Source organism: Cuculus canorus, chromosome 5, assembly GCF_017976375.1.
Source record: "Cuculus canorus isolate bCucCan1 chromosome 5, bCucCan1.pri, whole genome shotgun sequence".
NCBI classification, from domain to species: domain Eukaryota; kingdom Metazoa; phylum Chordata; class Aves; order Cuculiformes; family Cuculidae; genus Cuculus; species Cuculus canorus.
Window position 1 is genome coordinate 57,510,693 of NC_071405.1, and position 19,463 is coordinate 57,530,155.

General features: G+C 44.4%; 2 protein-coding genes across 2 annotated transcripts; one reads left to right on the top strand and one right to left on the bottom strand.

The window, feature by feature from the left end:
* Nucleotides 1-117: 117 nt before the first annotated feature.
* On the bottom strand, nucleotides 118-10,939 carry VTI1B (vesicle transport through interaction with t-SNAREs 1B). Its single transcript, XM_054067394.1, has 6 exons — nucleotides 10,779-10,939; nucleotides 6,193-6,251; nucleotides 4,812-5,003; nucleotides 3,365-3,538; nucleotides 1,479-1,540; nucleotides 118-395 (listed from the first exon to the last, which is right to left on the bottom strand). Exons 1-6 carry the CDS (start codon nucleotides 10,891-10,893, stop codon nucleotides 299-301), a joined length of 699 nt encoding a protein of 232 aa, XP_053923369.1. The 5' UTR covers nucleotides 10,894-10,939; the 3' UTR covers nucleotides 118-298.
* A 1,498-nt stretch (nucleotides 10,940-12,437) lies between these two features.
* On the top strand, nucleotides 12,438-19,414 carry LOC104062675 (retinol dehydrogenase 12). The gene is made up of 7 exons (XM_054068534.1): nucleotides 12,438-12,590; nucleotides 12,710-12,828; nucleotides 13,530-13,685; nucleotides 13,969-14,073; nucleotides 14,463-14,672; nucleotides 15,506-15,695; nucleotides 17,576-19,414. The coding sequence occupies exons 1-7, from the start codon at nucleotides 12,493-12,495 to the stop codon at nucleotides 17,676-17,678; spliced, it is 981 nt and encodes a 326-aa protein (XP_053924509.1). The 5' UTR covers nucleotides 12,438-12,492; the 3' UTR covers nucleotides 17,679-19,414.
* Nucleotides 19,415-19,463: the final 49 nt, after the last annotated feature.

Below are 19,463 nucleotides of genomic sequence, written 5' to 3' on the forward strand. Positions count from 1 at the left end.
TAAATTAGCTTTTCCACTGACCGGTGGCTACTTTATTACATACCAAGATTTATTCATTTAGTTCAGTATATACAAATCAAGACAATAAAATATTTATTACCTTCTTAGTAATCTTACCAGTAGTTCAAGTCTGTCTCTGCATTTTCCTTTTACTCCCATTCTCTGTCTTTCTAGTGTCAGTACAGTTCCTGTTGAACATGCTGCCCCATGAGACAGTTCAGTCCTCAGCCATTCAAAGGGAATGGATGGCCCATCTGGTTCCTCAGCACTGGGAAAAGCTCATGTCAGTCGTGAAGACTCATATACTGCGAAAGAACTTGTAGTAGACCACACCTCCTAGGATGGCTAGTTCCAGGATGATGATCATTGACAGCAACAGTTTATTTGTGATTACTCTAGAGGCAAAAAATAATAAAAAAATAAATCCTAGATAGCGTTTCCCCTGCCCTCAATTCAAGATAATTTGATCCCCACCTATCTTACCTGCACTAAGTATCCTCCCTGTTTCAACTAGGCCACAAAGTACTAGTCAGATAGCTCTTAACAAACAGAAAGGGACAAACTCAGGACAAACTTGGTCATTTCCTATTCCAGTTTTCCTGGAAATTCTGTTCAAATCTTCACTCCAACAGCAGCAGTTCTATTCCTGCTTCCCCCCCCCCCCCGGCCACAGAAGGTAGATCATTCTGCTCTATATGTGCCTATTCATTCACTTAAGCGAAGAGAAAAATATCAGTTTACATCCTCCCATACTTAAACCCACATTGTAGAGCTTCTACTTGGAACTAAGTAAAACTGTAAAATCTTGAACTAATAATGCACTTTCCCTACTGAAAGTTATAAAGTTACTGCAACTTCCTTTAGTGACAGGTGTGAGGGAAAGTCTGTGAGGCCAGAAGTAATTACTGGAAATATCACACTCCATGAAGTGCTTTATAAGGATAACTGAACTTTATATAGTTAAGAAACTGTAAATACACTTAAGCAGCCAAGGCTTTGGTCATCAAAACAGTATATGGTCAGGCTTAGTTTCTCATAAGACAGTCTAGCTTCTCTAGGGCATTATTATGGGCTAAAGAAACAGGTTTGCCTGTGTCATCACACATCTAACTGCTGCAGTGATCTATGACACAGTGTTTTCCAACCTGGGTAACAAAGAGTAGCATCTAAAGTTACCATGAGCAGTTCACTGTAACTTGCTTATGTCCAAATCCCTCCCCTCACAATTTACCATGCAGGACAGTTCAAGACCCCAAATTATAACAAGCAGCGCAAATTTAAGTAGTGTTTGACTACCTGTACCCCATTAAGTAATTACCAGAGAGGAGAAAACACAAATTAACTTCTGCACATGGGAGGCATTCTGTTTACGTGTTCCCTAAAACCTCCCTGCAGTTCCAGGTGATACTTCAGTCTTTAGTTTTCACCTTAGACCAGCAGGCAACGATGCTACCTGTTGAGTGATGCTCTATACTCACCTTCTGGACATGGAACGCAGAATCTTGCGACTCTTGCTCAAGTTCTCACTGGTATTTACCAACTAAAAAAAAAAAAACAAACCCAGAAGTTATTTGCCAGTTGAACAAATACAGGACAACTCTGTAAATAAGCACCCGGAAGTACCTAGTGTCAAAATGTTACAATTAACAGTGGCTCCAAAGCTAACCAGGTATTCTCAAAATTCAGAGACAACATTGTTCTCTATGCACACTACAAGCTGGAAACATTATCTCCCTTCTAAGGAGGAAATAAAGACTTCCATGTATGCTTTTCCTTAGATGCATATAAAAAATATGCAATTCAGGATCTCTTTCTGCCTTACAGATAATAAACTTCAGAAAGTTGGTATTAGCTCCTTTCATTACATTTCATTTATTTACTCTAGTTGTTGACACCAGAAGACAATGATACCGAGGTGTTCTCCCCAGTGCATTTCTGGAACTGTCTAAAACATTCCATTTCTAGCACAGAACCATGCCGCACTGACAGGTCTAGGTGACCCAATGGGTACCAGCTGTTAACAGATAATCCATTTCAGCTTTGCAGTGCTCAGAAATGAACCATCAAGTGTTTCTCTGTAGCTGTTTAGCAGCATGTAATTAAGTAAGGTTACGGACAACGAAAAAAGCTGTTGTCTCACAGAGTCGGGATTCACGATTTATGGCCACCGGTCTGTATGTACTGGACCAAGCTGGGAAGGAAATGACCAAGTCCATTCAGAGTACACTAGATTCCCAATCTTTCCTACTGAAGACAAAGCAAGAAGAAAGTCTGCTCTAGTTGGAACATGTGCTCAATACAATTCAGCCCTATAACACCTGCAAGGCTCCCAATAAGAGTCACAGCTTCATGAACAACTGCTGATAAACTGACATGCTTGAAGGACTGTGATATTTTTAATGAGAAAAAGAACAGACAAGAACTATACCTACAAATCTTAAGATTGCATTTCCTTTCCTGATCCCCAACCCCAACGTGAGACCAGGGCAAACCAGATTCTGGCCAAAACTGAAAAACTACTTAAAGGAAAAAGCTACAGGCTTTGTTGCAACGACTACGAGAGAACTCCCAAGAAAAAGAGGGATGCTTTTTGTTTTGGCTCAGCATGCTTATGTGCCAAATGCAGCATCCCCCAGCAAGTAACTTGCCTGAAAGCTTTATACTCTACAGAAGGATCCCTTCTACACACATAAAATACCATAAGCAGGCAAACCTACAAATATTGGAAGGTCAGTAATTAGAGTGACTTCTATTAAATTTCATTTCATTAGGAGAACTGCCTCCCAAGCCTAAACTTTTACTAGTTATTTAGTAGTGGGCAACTCCTTAGCACTTTGAGGAATGGCTTTAACTTGGAAGGGGAGGATTTAGATTGGCCATTAGGAAGAATTTCTTCACAATGAGAGCGGCAAGACCCTGGCACAGGATGTCTAGGAAACTGGATGTCCCCTCCATGAAGGTGTTCAAGGCCAGGTTGGATGGGGCCTTGAGCAGCCTAGTGGGAGGTGTCCCTGCCCATGGCAGAGAGCTTGAAGCTGGATGACCATTCTACAATTCTATGTTTTTTTCAAATCTGCAATTTCTCCAGTAAAGCTCTTTTTCTTCAGCAGGTTTGTAAGTCTAATATCCAATCTTGCACAGACAGAGCAACAAACATTTGGCCATCATACTTTGGGCCCATCTACCATAACTATTTTCCTTTTATGAGCACAGCGTAGAAACATGGCAGCCTGGATTTAGTCTGCAGAAGCATCAATTAGATCACCACGTCTAGGGAGGGCTCTGAGAGTCATCACTGGCATGCAGTTCCCACTAAGATAGCATCAGGTTGTTTCAATACAATACCCACAGTTTATCTACTTACTCTGCTCTTGGTGCGTTCCAGTTGCTCTCGCTGCTCCCCAAGTTCTTCAATTATGTCAGTGCCAATCTGGTCTGTTTCAGCAGCAATTCGGTGTGATCGCTCAATGCTCTGACTGGCTCTGTTCAGGCTGTCTGTTCCCTGGAGAAGCAGCACCCTCTGTGACTGCAGATTGGTCTGAAAAATAACGTAAGATTAACTATTAAGCATGAAGAGAGAGGATTTAGGCTTCTGACATATTAAAAAGTCTAGATGTGAATCCATAGGCCATCCACTTGTATGAGCTGTTTGTACTTCTTGTGTTAACTGATGCAGTCCCAGAGTTCGTGCTTACATTTTATGATTATAGCCAAATCTGGTTAAACCTTGAAAAAGGAGGACACGGCTAAAAACTTAAAGAATTTTCTTTGCAGCAATTTACTTTTCCATACATGAAAATAATATCTTTGCTTTCCAGACACTAACTTTTCTTCTTACTGATTTCTAAATTCAGTCTTATTGGTGAATTCACAGTTGGTTGCCAGGGAGACCATTAAGAGTTTACACAGTCAAAAGAATTAGGAACAGACAGCACTAACAGATGGACTGCTAAGTAACAAAGATCCTCTTTAGTGTAGCCTCAGGATAAGAAATGTTTGCTGACCTTGGGGTCAAAAGGTAGCTCAAAATAAAGCATGTTCTTAAGCTTCAGAAAGTCTAATCTACTGCCCTGCTCTCAGCCTTTAGAGAAGGAACCAATCACGACAAATCAAACACAAAAATTTGCCAAGTTACGGCAGAACAAGATACTAAGGAAAAGAGCCTCCCTCAATCCTTTCTTATCTAAGGCAGACACACAGAAGAAGACACCACTTCAAAGATAATAAGCAGATTCAGTCTCACTAGCTCAGATATACTGAAGCATATCTGGGAAACAAAGAAACTCGTGTATTTCTTGCACTACAGCAGCACATCCAGAGTGACCAGAGTGCTAGAGGATGACTTCTTACATTTTCCTGAAATTATTTAGACTGATTGCTTAAAAGAAATTTCTATCAAAGAACCAACACAGTGCACAATTCACACGTTTTGTTAGTTTTGGAGACTTAAAACTAGATCAGTTAAGCTTTCTTCTCTGTCAGTAGCATCACTTGTGGTTTTTTCCTGCTGTAGGGAATGATGGACTAAAGCATTTCAGTACAGAATGTTGTGTAAGTTACTGATCGAATGGTATTCAAGGACTTCCATTTTATTACACTCATATCTTTCTTTTAGAACAGAAAAGCTCTCCTTTGAGGTCTAGATGTTCCTTCTCCTCCCTGAAATATTAATGTTACCTGCAGAGAGATACACAGGGAGTTATATAAGCACAGAGGCTCAGTGGATGAAAGTAGAAACTGTAAACAATACATCTAGAATTTTTTGTAAACAATCACAACACCCCTAAGTAAAATTCATATTTAATTCTCACACTCTGTTCATTTTCTGTGGAGAAGATTCCATATTTTATGTCGCCTTGATTTCCAAGGCCCAATCCCAAATCTGTGCTTCTAATCTCTCTCTGGAACATGGAGAGGTCTCTTCTGTAGGCCCGGATTTTGCTCATCATTTGGTTCCGGAAAGGCAGAGGAGCATACTTCAGTTCTTCTTCCATTTCCCGCAGCTTTAACAAAAGAAAAACATGTTTATTTTTCAAAGCACTGAAACTATTTTCATCAGCAGCTATACTCAAAACTCACCACCAGAAGAAGGGATTCACATGTTTTTATATATCTAATACACCGTTCTGCCTAACGCTGTTCAGCCTGCGTGGATTCTCAGATATACAGTGCCTCAAAAAAAGAAAAATTAATTGCCAAGTTTAATGCTTGATTTTTTCTGAAGCATCACTACCTTCAAAACATGCAATTCACTTTCATATTGTTTAAGTATTTATAGGATGGGTATCGCCTTCTCATCGTACTTGTGCAATAGTGATTTACTGTACAGGTGGGCAAGCCACTAAATTCATAGTCTGGACTCTGGGCCTGGTAACTGGAGTTAGGATTTGTAAACCCTGAGATTTTGGATGTGTGAGTTTTCACATCAACTTTTAGGGACAGCTGTTACAAATTCACAGTGGTTAAAGCTGTCCACCAATATGAGCTATCTCACAGTATGAGCGCTACGCTTCATACATCACCACAATCTACACAGATACACGTCAATAAAACCCCATCAGAGGAACAAAGCACCTCTCTGAACGCTATGACTTAAACCCATCCTAACAAATAACATATTAACAGGAAAAGAAAGCTTAATCCATAATGTCTTGCTTAAAAGGACAAGGCAAGCGGGGGCGTTGTGCTGTTTCATGGCACCTGCTGTCCAGGAATCCTATACAATAGAGGTTTCAAACATTCCAAATCCCTGATACTTAACCATCAGACTATAATAGAAAGACCATACGGGTTGAGACTTAGATGAAAAAAGGATAGTAGGGGAAAAAAAAAGGCAAAAAGAAAAAGTAGATTCTCCATGTGCCCTCCCTATAATCTCTAACAATTGTAATTGCACCTCTATCACTCTCCTTTATTCAACAAAGTGAAGGTAATATTCAAACCAAACATAAAAAGGAAAAAATACACATGTATGAATATTTGTCTATATCTATATGTGGATATAGACATATGCAATTAATCTTGGCAAACAGAGACACACCAACAGATCAATGAATCAAACAGATTAAAAAAATACAACATTTGCTTGACGGCATAAGAACCACAAAGAAAGTAAAATTTGGAGCTGTTGCCCTTTTTAAAATATCAATGTTTCAACCAGTCAGAAAGGCCAGAAGTCTGGATTATCTTTACCGTTTCATTTGCTTCACGCTGTTTCTCATCAAATTCTCGAAGTAGTTTTTTCTTCTCCTCTGTGGAAGAAAAAGCAGTATGTCAGATAACCAACAGAAAATTACAACAATTCAATCCATTATAGACAAAGAAGCTGCCACGGATGGCTGATTACGGAGAGGCCAGGTCAAAATTTACCTCAAACAGGAACATCCTGTTCTTAGAACAGCTTTTCAAAAGGCGGGGAGGGGGGCACGCAGAAACCACCCTTCGAAAAGCTGATTACTACCTCTGGTAGACAGAAGTCATTTTTCAAATCCAAAATATTTTTCTATCTTATTATCCTCCACTGACAGAATTGTGTCTTGAAAAACTTCTAACATGAAAGGATAACAAAAAGGGCAACTTGGTAAATAGCTCTAAAATATTCCTTAATTTTTGCACACACTTGGCAAGGTTACTAAATGCTGAAACCACAGCTGGGATTTGAATAGAACATCAAGTCAATCTGCATTTCCAAGTGATCCCAGAAGTTCCTGACAGATAGGGTGTCACTACCACTCGGTAAACGGGATAAGCGCTCCAGAGGAGATTAAAGATGCCATCAAGATATGACCTTAAGTTCATGGACTAATGACCAAACACTTCCCTCTTCTGGAACAACATCAGTTGTTTGAATGAGCCAACAAAACTATACATTACAGTTATTTGAGACAGCCACTTGCTAAGAATCTTGTATCCAGGTCTTTGGAGGCCAAAGAGTGGTTTTTACTACCGTTACTCTACTTTTAAACTTGTATTTTGCATGTGCTAAAAATCTATCACACCTCTCTAATATCCACGATGAATGAAAGTATAGTTCTGAAACTCCTCTCAAAGGAGTAAAAATACGTTTTATAAGCTTTTGCAGAAGCACTGAAGGTGACCAGCAGAAGACTCTGTAGAGCCCTGCGAATGAAACCAAACTCTATCAGAAGTCGTATAAATATGCAATAGTCTAATTCATAGAATCATAGAATAGTTTGAGTTGGAAGGGACTTTAAAGATCATCCAGTTCCAACCCCCCTGCCGTTGGCAGGGAACATGTCCCACTAGATCAGGCTGCCCTTCGCTCAGGAGAGAATGATTCAGTCTTAAATAAAATTTTGGGTAGCAAAAAATGCAGACAATCACCTTGGTAAAACGTCTCTAATTTGGTTAAACTTTAAAGACAGAATTAAAGATAGCATTATGAAAACATCGTTGTGGTAAAATAACAACTTCATAATAGCTTAAATATGTAAATATGGTCCTCTGCAAAAGAAGCAGTTTTTAAACCACTAAGCTCTCAACAGAGATTAAAAATTTGAAGCAAACAAAACACTTTTCTGTAAGTCCTCACGTACACAGGACATGCCTAAGCTGTAGGCTTTGCTTTTCGGAACCCCAGAATCTGAGCTGTAGAACTGAAAACAGAATTGAAACCCATCATCTAAAAAGAATGCATCAAGTAGCATGTACAATTATTGCAGACTAAGCTACATGAGGACTGTTATCATATTACATGCTAGCTGGTATCAGGAAATAGGGTTTCACGTCCTAGTTTATTCAAGAGAAAACGCTGACTTAAGATCCTAAACACGCTCTTCTCAGCTTCTTCCATGATTTGCAGCCATGTAAGTTTGCACCAATGCAATTATTTGGTAGCTGGGTTGCAAGTCATGGACATGAGCTACAGGAAAGCAGCCTTCAGAAGTCAGTATTTTCTTTCATGCAAGTAATTTCACTGATCTGATTTACATAGTGCCTTCTTAAAAAAAACTGTGCTCTCAATCTAATCGAAACCTACTGCTGCACCAAAAAAAAAAGCAGCACTTCCACCTCCTTTGTGTTCCCCAAGCAGATGAAGATGACAGTGCACTTACAAATAAACTTAAACAGCCAAAAGTCAAGCTGCAATGGCTTGAGACTTTTTTTGTCTATACACCACCAAGGAACCAGGAAATGTGACTTGAAAGCATTATAACAGATCTGGCCTGACAGAAATGCCAGAATATTTTGAGCAGTTCAAGTCATAGCACTTTGGACTGAACTGTGACTCAAAAGTACATTGAGGGAACTTTTTTAAGGCAGTATAAGCCAAAAGTACTTAAGCCACAGTAACATTACCCACATGCACATCAACATTTAGCTGATTTATTCCTAATCAGTTAGAAATAGGTTCAGCTGAAAAGCATAGCTAACTGAATTCATTTAGAGGAAAGCATCTGTATTTGAAACCAATCCAGGCTGTTTAAAATGCTTTCTTGCTTATTTGGAAGTAAAAAATCTTGTTTCTAGAGCTTGGCATTTGTTATCTTGTTATATAAAGTCAATCAGCATTTCCAAACCTCTGGCCACCAAAATGTGTCAAGGAATACAGGTTCTGTCTTTCCTACAGTTCGGGAGTGTGCCAATCATCTTAATAGAGTATGTGAGATATCTCTTATCACTTCCTGAATTAATCAAGAGCAGATAACTCAAAAAAATAAAGATACCATCCCCGATCAGGGCAAGAAGCAAACAAAGCACATCAGTAGAGTGGAACACCTTCACCAAATAGACAAATTCCTTACTTATCTTAAAGTTTCTTAGAAATACTTCCCACAAATACTACCAGGATATTTTTCAGAAACAAATTTTAACAACAGGACAGTCATTGAAATTTCATAGCATGTCTGAAAAGTCAGTTTGTAATTATTGGTAATGTGTTGAAAAAAAAATCTACAAGCATTGCACAAGCTGCTGCCTGTAAAAGCTCCACTTAAGCCCATCACTCAGCAGTCATCATTGCTCAAGACTACCCTAGTTCCACTGAGACCTGACAACGCTTTACCTCAGCAAACCAACTACTCGTCTTTCTACAAGGAAATAAGGATCTTCTACACGCAAGTGTATTTCTTCTTTTAGGCTTCTTATTCTTGGCAACCACTGGTAAAATTAACTCATCTTTGAAAGCTGTCATTAGTAGGTTTGAATAACTTTCTTGTTCCAGACTTTCTGGAAACAGTGATGATGAGAAGAGCGACCCCAAATTCAACTCACTATGAAGCTGAAAGCCAGGTAAGGAATGGAACATTGAGCTTTTCAGAGCCTGTGTCATATAGCACAGACCAGTATATTATGAATTTCTGTGACTTTACACCCATTTCTGTGACTTTACACCTAAATGTGTGAAACCGATCAATTCTGGGAGAGCGAGAAGACTACTGCAGGCCATGGCTGACAGCCCCTACTCATTCTTGTGGTACAAAATACAGCAGCTCAAGATAAATGTGCATCACATTTCTCACATGAAAGATTTAATCAGAGATCCGGTGACACTGGTAAAATTCTTGTCAGATGACTTCCCTTTTCAATTCTCAGAATACTGCCAAGTATCACGAACTGAGTTAGAAGCACAATGCCTTACAGAGACGTATTCCAACCGTGTTTTACCACTACCTAACAAAGAATTCCTGTAAAATCAGGTTTTGCTTCTAATGCAACTTTGTGTATGATAGATTTTGTCTTGTGTGTGGGCATGCAGTGCACAAACCAGACTTTTAAAACAGTCATTTGGAATACAAATCTTCTCCAGTAAGTTTGGAAATGGTTGTGGAAAATTGCGATAACAAAAACTGTTTTTAGTTCTGTTAATGAGATTTTAAACTAGAGTCCAACAGATATAATATGCGGAATATTTCAAAGTGAAATATTTTTATTTAAGCTAAAGTACAGCTAAGTTTCATCTAAGAAGTTGTGGGTTTTGAAAGTTAGACAGAACGTCCATCCAACAGCGTGTTTTCTTTATAGCAGCGTTTTCCAGACATTGTTTGTTCCTTGAAGATGATAACACCTTGTGTTCAGTATGATCTGTGCTGAACAGACATCTCTTCTTCTATAATCACCTCTGCTTGGACTTTTCATCTATCTTAAAGCCAAGGTCAGACAGCTGGAGCCAGCTCCAAGTTAACAAAAATTCTGACCGTCGCAAAGTTTCATAACATTAAGATTAGGCCTTGAAAAGTAATAGAATAGCATAAGATTTCTGGGAAAATTTATACGTGTGCATGTATGTGGGAAATATATTCTGTAACAGCCTGTCTTCTTGTACACGACTGATGGAGATCAATCCCGCATGTTGCCCAGGCCTGATAAAGGGTGCTTGCTTTCTAAAACTCCAAAACGAGTCTTAAGAGTTTTATTTGCCAGCATTTTTAGTTTCACATCAGTGCCAAAAAAACTGAAAAAAACCCAAAGCACTACAGTTTAGGCACCCAGAAACAGTGTGAAACGGCGCCCGAACAACTTAGAGACGAGGCTGAGGCCGAGAGCCCAGCCCGGCAGCTCTTGGCGGCGGAGCTGAGCTGTGCCAGGCGAGAGGATCTGCCCGGGGAGGTAAAGCGGCGGCCCCGCACCAGCTCGGGGCTCGGCACGGCCAGGCCTCCCGAGCCACGGGAACGCGGCGGGGCCGGAATAACCGAAGTCAGACCCGCCACCCGCCCCTCCAAGAAACGCACCGGATCCCCCGCCCCGGGCCTGTCTACAGGGACTGGGCCCTCCCGGCTGTAAAACCGGCTTTACCCACGGAGCAGCCCCCGCCTCACCGGCCGCGCCGCTCCGCAACCGCTCGGAGCCGCCCCGCAGCTCTCCGTGCAGCCCGCGGAAGATCTCGTGCAGCCGCTCCAGGTGCTCGGAGGAGCCCGAGCCGCGGCCCGCCATGGCGGGGACCCGCCTCCCGCTTCCGTCGCCGCCGAGCGGCCCTTCGCCCGCGCGGCCGGGGGTGCCCGCGCTGCCGCCTGACCGCAAAGCTCCCGTCCAAGGCCGCACCCCGCCGCGCCGAGGCGCGTCAGGCGCTGCCCAGGCCTCCGCGGGAAGGCGGGGGGCCTCGCTGGGCGCAGCGCCCGCTGGGAGTTGTAGTTCCCGGGGAGTCAGCGAGTCAGGGTGTTCTTAGTCGGAAGGGACCCGCGAGGATCATTGAGTGCAGCTCCTGTCCCTGCACAGGACACCCCAGCATTCACACCGCGTGTCTGAGGGCGTTGGACAAATGCTTCGTGAATATCGTCAGGCTTAGCTGATTGATGAGAAGCTCGACATGAGCCGCCAACGTGCGCTCGCAGCCCAGAAGGCCAACCGTGTCCTGGGCTGTGTCCAAAGAAGCGTGGCCAGCAGGGCGAGGGAGGGGATTCTGCCCCTCTGTTCCTCTCTTGTGAGACCTCATCTGGAGTATTGTGTCCAGTTCTGGAATCCTCAACATAAGAAGGATATGGAACAGTTGGAACGGGTCCAGAGGAGGCCTACAAAGATGATCAGAAGGCTGGAGCACCTCCCATATGAGGACAGGCTGAGAGAATTGGAGTTGTTCAGCCTGGAGAAGAGAAGGGTTGGAGGAGATCTTATAGAGACCTTCCAGTACCTGCAGGGGCTACAGGAAAGCTGGGGAGGGACTGTTTACAAAGGCTTGTGGTGATAGGACTGGGGGGGTGGCTTTATAAACTGGAGAGGGGATGATTTAGACTAGACATAGGGAGAAGTTCTTCATGATGAGAGTGGTGAGGCACTGGCACAGGTTGCCCAGGGAAGCTGTGGATGCCCCATCCCTGGAGGTGTTCAAGGCCAGGTTGGATGGGGCCTTGGGCAGCCTGGTCTGGTGGGAGGTGTCCCTGCCCCTGGCAAGGGGGTTGGAACTGGATGATCTCTTTAGGTCCCTTCCAATCCAAACCATTCCATGATTCTGTGACTACTCTCTTCGGGAGCTGTTCCAGCGCTCCACCACCCTCTGAGTGAAGAACCTTTCCCAATATCCAACCTAGCCCTCCCCTGGCGTATCTTCCTGCCATGCATCAAAGGCCCAGGGCTGCGGCGAAGGGGCGATGTGAAGGTGGGCAGGGCGGGAGGGAGCGAAGGGGGCGGAGTCGGGCTAAAGGAGGCGTGTCCAATGCAATGGGCGAGGCAGAGAGGGCATAGACAGAGCAGAGAGGGCGGGGTCTGTGTGGAGGGACGGGCGTGGCCGGGGCAGTGGGCTGACGCGAAGGGGCAGCGGCTGGGTGGAGTGATGGGCGGGGCTTATTGGAAGGGGCGGGACCTGGGCAGGTGGAGGCGGGGTCTCTTGAAAGGCGCGTGGCCGAGGTAGCGGGACGTTACGAAGGAGGCGTGGTCTGGGTGGCAGGGCGAGGAGGGGGCGTGGCCTAGATGAATGAGGACCGGCATGAGAGGAGGGGCGTGGCCTATGGGGGCGTGGCCGTCGTGGTGGGGCGATGCGAGGGGCGTGGCCGAGCCGAGGGGGCGTGGCCGTGGCGGTCCCCGCGCGCGGCGGCGGGCATGGAGCGGGCGGCGGCGATGCTGAGCTGCTGGGGGGCCGCGTTGGGCGCCGCCGTGTCTGTGCCGGTGCTCCTGCTGGTGACGGCGCCCTACATCAGGTGGGTCCGACCCCGCGCGGAGCCTTCCTCTCCCCTCCCACGGGGGTCGCGCTGCCCCGGCGACACCGCGGGGCGCTGGGGGGGCCGTGCTCGGGTGACCGGCGTCGCTTCTCCCGCAGGAGGTACGTGGCGGGCGGCCGGTGCCGTTCCGCGGCCAGGCTGGAGGGGAAGGTGGCCGTCGTCACCGGAGCCAACACGGGCATCGGGAAGGAGACCGCCCGGGACCTGGCGCGGAGAGGCAAGTCACCCTCCGGGGAGGAGCGTGTCCTGCTCACGCTTGAGCGAATCGTTTCGCCCGGTGGTGTCCGGCACCCCCCGCGCTGCTCCTCCCGAGGCTGCAGGCGCTGAGGGGCGACACCCCGCTCCGTCCGCTCGTTTCGTTGCTTCAAATGCGCCTTGCGATCTGAAAATGCTCTGCAGCTGTTTTGGGAGGACTGGAGAAGTTCCTGGTGTCGTTGGGACGTGCCACAGGGCTGCTGCCGTGTGCTTTAGTTATCCATGTTTCAAGCTAATTTGGTTTAAATGCTTTTTGGGTAACTGGTAAGGAGATTAAACTACCTGTTCAGAATCCATTTAGAAATTACTCAGGCAGGAATCCAAGTACCTTCATGTGCTCCTGGCTTGACGCTCCCATTATAGGGACAGATATAACCCTATCTTACTAGCGTTGTGGCACATGCTGCTGACCTGGAAGAACATTCAGATCTTCGCTTCAGATGTATATTGTCCTGGTGCGAAAAAAGCTTTGGGCTGGATCAGAACTAAGAGTATAGTACAAAAGGCTTTGTTCCTCTCGGCCGCTCCCCTGACTGATGCCAGGTCCCTAAAGAAACAACACATGGTTTGTAAGCACTGAGCCTAGCCAGCCTACTTGTCGTAGCCTTGGTCATCCAGTGTGCTCCAGGGATCTCAGCTCTGTTGCTGGTTCCCCCCCTACAGGTGCGAGGGTGATTATCGCTTGCAGAGACACGGCGAAGGCAGAAGCTGCAGCCAGTGAAATCCGAGCTGAGACAGGGAATGAGCAAGTCATTGTGAGAAAACTGGACTTGGCTGATACGAAGTCCATCCGGGAGTTTGCTGAGAAATTCCTAGCAGGTACAGTCTCTAGATCCATCTTTTCAGTGGGACTATTTTACCGAGGACCTCCATCAGCTCATCTAGCAAATGCCAAAACATTGACCTGCGTATCTCTGTACCACGTTGGGATACCGCAGTTCACAGCAGGAGCTTTGTCAGAGGTCGTGAGCTGGTTTGTGGTAGGAGACTTATCTTTATTTTATTGAAGCGATATGGCTGCAACTCAGACTGACTTGTGCCACCTTCTTGTCTGCCTTTTGTCTCTGTTTCTTTGTTTGAGGATAACTGTTGTTTCTTGCAGAGGAGAAGGAACTCCATATTCTCATTAATAATGCTGGGGTAATGCTATGCCCTTACTCCAAGACTGCTGATGGTTTTGAGATGCACCTGGGAGTGAATCATCTTGGTAAGGCCAGTCGAGTCATGTTTGTGTTTAACAACTATAGCAAAATGCCAGAGAGAAATCCTGCTTTCAGATTTTCTCTTCCTCGTCCTTCCTTTCTGGGGCAGTCAGAGTCTGGAGATGCAATGTAATGCATTTGCTTCTCACAGGCTCAGTTTAACTATCTGTACCTGTTACCTGTGACGTTCAAAATGTATGACAGCTCCAGCTTTTTTAAGCCAAGATCTTAATGGCCCCAAAAAATTTAGCTGTTGATGCCGGGGGGGGTGTCTTCTTTTCCTTGGACTTGAAATGAGAGCACCACTAAGATATAATATGTAAGACATTGTAAGTACTTTGAATTCCACCAGGGAAACTCTTCGGAGAAGGATGACATTTCCTCTCACCCCTAGGTCATTTCCTCTTGACCTTCCTATTGCTGGAGCGTCTGAAGCAGTCTGCCCCAGCCCGCATAGTGAACGTGTCCTCACTGGCTCATCATGGAGGCCGAATCCGCTTCCATGATCTCCACGGTGAGAAGAGCTACAATCGTGGCCTCGCCTACTGTCACAGCAAATTGGCTAACGTGCTCTTCACCCGGGAGCTGGCAAAGCGGCTGCAAGGCAAGTCCCAGAGGACAGCGGGGTGTCTTTCTGCTTGACTTTTAAGCACCATAGATGAGGAGAAGGGATTGAAGAAAGGTCTGGAAACTGGCTATGCAGAAATGAAATTATTTGAGGCAAGGGTCACTGACAGCTTTTTGCAGGAAAATATCTCCTGTCCGTGGAACCAGGAAACTTAAAACACTAATTGTCATTAAAACAACAGGGTAGTAGATTGTCACAGTTGAACGTATTTCATTTTTCTTTGGTGCCTGTCAAAAACTAGATGCATCCACACAGACCATTGTGGTGTGTGGCTGGAAGCTGAAAAAAAGAGCGCGCTGAACTACAGTTGCAGTCTCCAATGGAAAAGGTAACGCGTACTCGGCTGCCTTAAAAGTTGGTGGCCTGTACAACAGAAGCATAGGACTAGACAGTATCTCTCAAGTCACAGATCTGTCACAGCCATGTCACTCAGTCCTTTTCATAAACTAATGTAGTATTTATTTAACTAAACCAGAAGCAGTGCCTCCTCTGGGAAATGAGTAATACAGTAAATCAAAAGAAGCTGGTGTTCTCAATAGCCTGGTAGAAACTGCTGCTGTTTTAGCACCAGGCCCTCTAGCACAGTGTTTTGCAGAAGGCACATAGCGACTACAGTGTCTGGAAGGGAGTGGCGGACGCTCTAGCAAGCAGTAACTACAGAGGACTTTATTTACTCTTCCCATATCCATGCCTGAAGTCCTCCTTTAATGGTAGAATATCTGCAGGTAGAATTGAGGCGTATATTACTCTTCTTTAAAGGCAGTCTGATGCACGCTGATCTGTCCTGGACTGCTTCCTTTTTGCCATAGGTACTAAAGTCACAGCAAACGCTCTCCATCCTGGTTCTGTCCACTCTGAGCTAGTCCGGCACTCATTTGTAATGACATGGTTGTGGAAGATATTCTCATTCTTCTTGAAGACACCTTGGGAAGGAGCTCAGACCAGTATCTACTGTGCAGTAGCAGAAGAGCTAGACTCCGTGACGGGACAGTACTTCAGGTGGGTGTGAGTTAATGGATACACTGTGGAAGGCAACCTTGTTGGCAGGGGAAAATGAGTCCTACTGTGTCATTCACCATTAAGGAGGGACTGGGTAAGAGGCTGGCTGGTAAGACTGAGGGTGACAAATACTGCAGCATTACCCTTTCCAGGTCTGCTGCAGTGGATATGGTGGTAGAAGAAATTCCTGACTTGTGCAACACTTCATGCAATAGTAGGTCCTTTACTGTTAAAATATCCCTCTACTCAAAGCGCAGGAATACCCGTCACATGCTCAGAGCTCTAATCCTGATCTGTCTGAGACTTGGACAAATCACTGCTCAGTAGAGCTGTTCAGTTAATGAGGTCACTTGAGTCAGTCTCAGGAAGACCTCTGATTCAATCTGTAGCTTTACACTGCTGGAGCAGGAGGGGCCGGTGCTGCCGACCTAGGAGAGGAGATTTTTCAGGACAAAATAACCTGATTCTGTGGCATGACAGCCCCAGCAGCTGGGAGGGACTCCTGCAGGGACGGTTATTGCTCTGTCCTGCAAACTGTCTTGTGTAGCTCCCAGGACAAGCTGTGTTGTTTGACTTCTTTGACTTACTCCAGGACCCTGCACAGTCCTGCTTTTTCCCCTCACCGAAACTACAACCCAGAGCAGTTCCATGACATTATCAGCCTAGATTCATGTCTGTCAGCTTCCTAGGGGGTGCAGACCAGTGTAACAATAAAGTATTTTTTTTGGGAAAATGAACGTGAAAATCTGTGATATCTTTTTTTCTCTAACATGGATACTGTTGGAGCTTTTGCATCTTTGTGGAGCTTTTCACTTGTGATATGTGACCAGATTAGTCTCTGTAATGACTTTGTCTGATCTTCACTTGGAAGTTTGAACCATCTTAATCAGTCTTGAATATATAAATAGATGTCTTAATCTTCCCTGCATGACTGTCTGACCCAGGATATAAATGGAGCATTTATATGCTGGAGTGAAGGAAACTCAGGTGGATTTTAAACTCATAAAAGAGTTTTGGACTTGTGAGAAATGAGCAGCTTCAGCAATAATTCACAATTTACACTGGACTAGCCCCAAATCCTTTTCACTTTCCAGGCAACAGAATATAAAAATCACAAGTATAGACATTAAGAAAAGAATTTGCATGCCACAGCAAGACAGGTGGAGTTCACAGCAGAGTAATTTCAGGAACATCAGAGACAGAGCTACAAGTGCACAAAAACCACTAGGCTGGATAGCAATCTTACAAGATGAAATAACCTCTGTTCTTTTAAAGTCCCATGTTATTGCAGCATCTAGCATTACAGATGGGAAGATGTGATCTCTATTCCAGACAGACTGCTGTCCGATTGCCCAGGCTGAGAAGAAAGGAGCCACAGTTCAGAGGATAATGGAAAAGGGGATAACTGTACACTGTTACTACAGTATTATTGTTCTGAGGCTGCTTTGCCTTTCATGCAACAGCAATATAATGGAATGAATAGGATGGAATAAATGGAAGGGCTATTTGAGTGGCTTTTTGGGGGTTTGCTAGGAAAGGTGCTCCTGAAGATGCTTGGTTAGCATTTATAACCCGTTTCAGTGATATTACACTCTTCAGTGTACTTTGTCATTATAGCATATATAGGTTTCTTAAGAGTTGAGATAATGGATAGGGCTAGACTTGCTTGCCAGTTCTTGGTGCCCTTGAGAAAGACTTGCCCTAGTCAGCTGGAAAGAAAGCTTGCTCAAGGTTCTGAGCACCAACCCTGTGGCTCCTTGCTGGATAGTCTCCCACCCTCCTTCAATTGGTCTTGAAGTTAAGATGGCAGAAAGCAACTCCCTTATCTTAATACAGATCTTTGACTTAAGAAATAAAAATGAAAAATGTTCTTCTTACAGTGATTGCCAGCCAGCATACGTATCTCCACGGGGTCGGGATGATGAGACAGCAAAGAAGCTCTGGAGTGTGAGCTGTGAGCTCCTCGGCATCCAGTGGGACTGAGGAGCACAGACCTCAAGTGTGTCCCTGGCTGAGCCCAGCGATGCTGCTGCTAGGAAGAGTGCTGCTGAGAGACCTCAAGACTAGGGCAGCCGAAGTATCAGTGTTCTAAGGATGGCTCCACGGACCAAATCTAATGCAAATTTCTGAAATACTACACTTAGGATTTGTAAAGCTACCAGTCCCCCTTCCTTCCTAGCTGAAGATTTAGAGCACCAATGCAGGGAGCAACCTTTGCTTGCTGCCTCACTCAACAGCCATAGGCTATTGTTCTCTGACTTTAGAATAGAACGGGGGGTTTGCAAGCTTAGGTTTAGATTATGAAGTAAAAAAGAATTACCTTTATTTAAAGCTTTTTTTTTTTTCTTAACAGCGATAGTAAAGAGGTAGGACTCTCAATGTAGGTTCTAGGAGGTTATTTTCAGTTCCTACTGTTTGACCTGACAGAGTGAAAGTACTTAAGGGTATCAGATTTTCTGGCAGTTACATGAAATACACATGCTCTCAAGCACACAGAAACAGGCACTGGCCTTTATGTGCCAGCATTAGGTGACATTTTTAACTGGAATTAATTATTTTTCTCTAGCTGCTCTAGGAGAAGCTTCTCTAAGAAGCCGGACTGTAGCCACAGAAGTACCTTGGCCCCAAATGTCCACTGACTGCAGTCAGTTAGCTGAGGGCTGACGTATCTTTTGAGAACCCAGGCCTTGGTGCAGGCGTCTGGGAAGTTAAAAGCTGCAGGAGTGACACAACTATGCACAGGCAAGTTATCTTATTGAAAAAAAAAAAAATTAACATCTTCCTGTGAAGCATTAAGCAAAGATTGTGACAACTTTTATACCATAAGCCATCCAGATGCACTTTAAATGACTTTAGAACCTAGAAAAGAAAGCACAATGAGTAAAGAGTATGTTTAATGTTAAACATTAAACAACTTCAGCTGAGATTTCAGCTTTGACAGCAAACTACGTGGAACTGAACAGCTCTAGCAGAGGTTGGGACTATCTTGCTATTATGGTCAAGTTAGCTACAGGACAGGAAAGCAAGTCTAGCACAGCAATCCTCATGTTTGTCTGCTCAGCAGCCACTGGCCTTGGCTGGCTAGCACTGCCAGCCTGGCCTTGCAGTTTGATACCACTTGTGCTTCCAAAAGGCAGCTGGGTCAATCCATGTAGTAATGGGATCGCTCCCTTGGAAATGTAGTGCTATATTGGTGCAGATAGCAAGAGCGTGATCCATAATCAGAGATTATTTCTGAAAGAGTTAAGCAGTTTGAAAAAAGTGCCACAGCTCATAGGATTACCTTCTGCTTCTGAAAAAAGCATATAAGCATGCCACTGTGACCAACTGCCAGTTTTGAGAAACAAATGCTATTTTTATGATAATTTTTTTCTGCCTGGATGCTATCTATGCACATCAGTCCTGTGCTACCTCTGAGCAACACTAAATAAAGACATTTTCCTTTAACAAGAAGAGATTGTACCTTCCTTCAGAATTGTTGAATGAGTTTACTTGGTGTTCCTGTTACCTGCACCTGTCTTACTGAAGTAGGTAACTTAGTCTGGGTAACATTTTGAAGTCCCCTCGTGATTCTTGCCCTCACTCTACCTTTTCCTCTCTCTTCATGCTTCATTTTGGATAGGAAACTAAATCCACAATGTAAACTACAATGTAGCAGCAGAATTGCCACCTAGCATTGCAGGCTTGGCTTACTTTCTCTGTGCAATTCTTTGATCTTGAAAGTAGCTTTCCCCCGGAGCAAAAGAAACCATTTAAAAAAAATAAAAA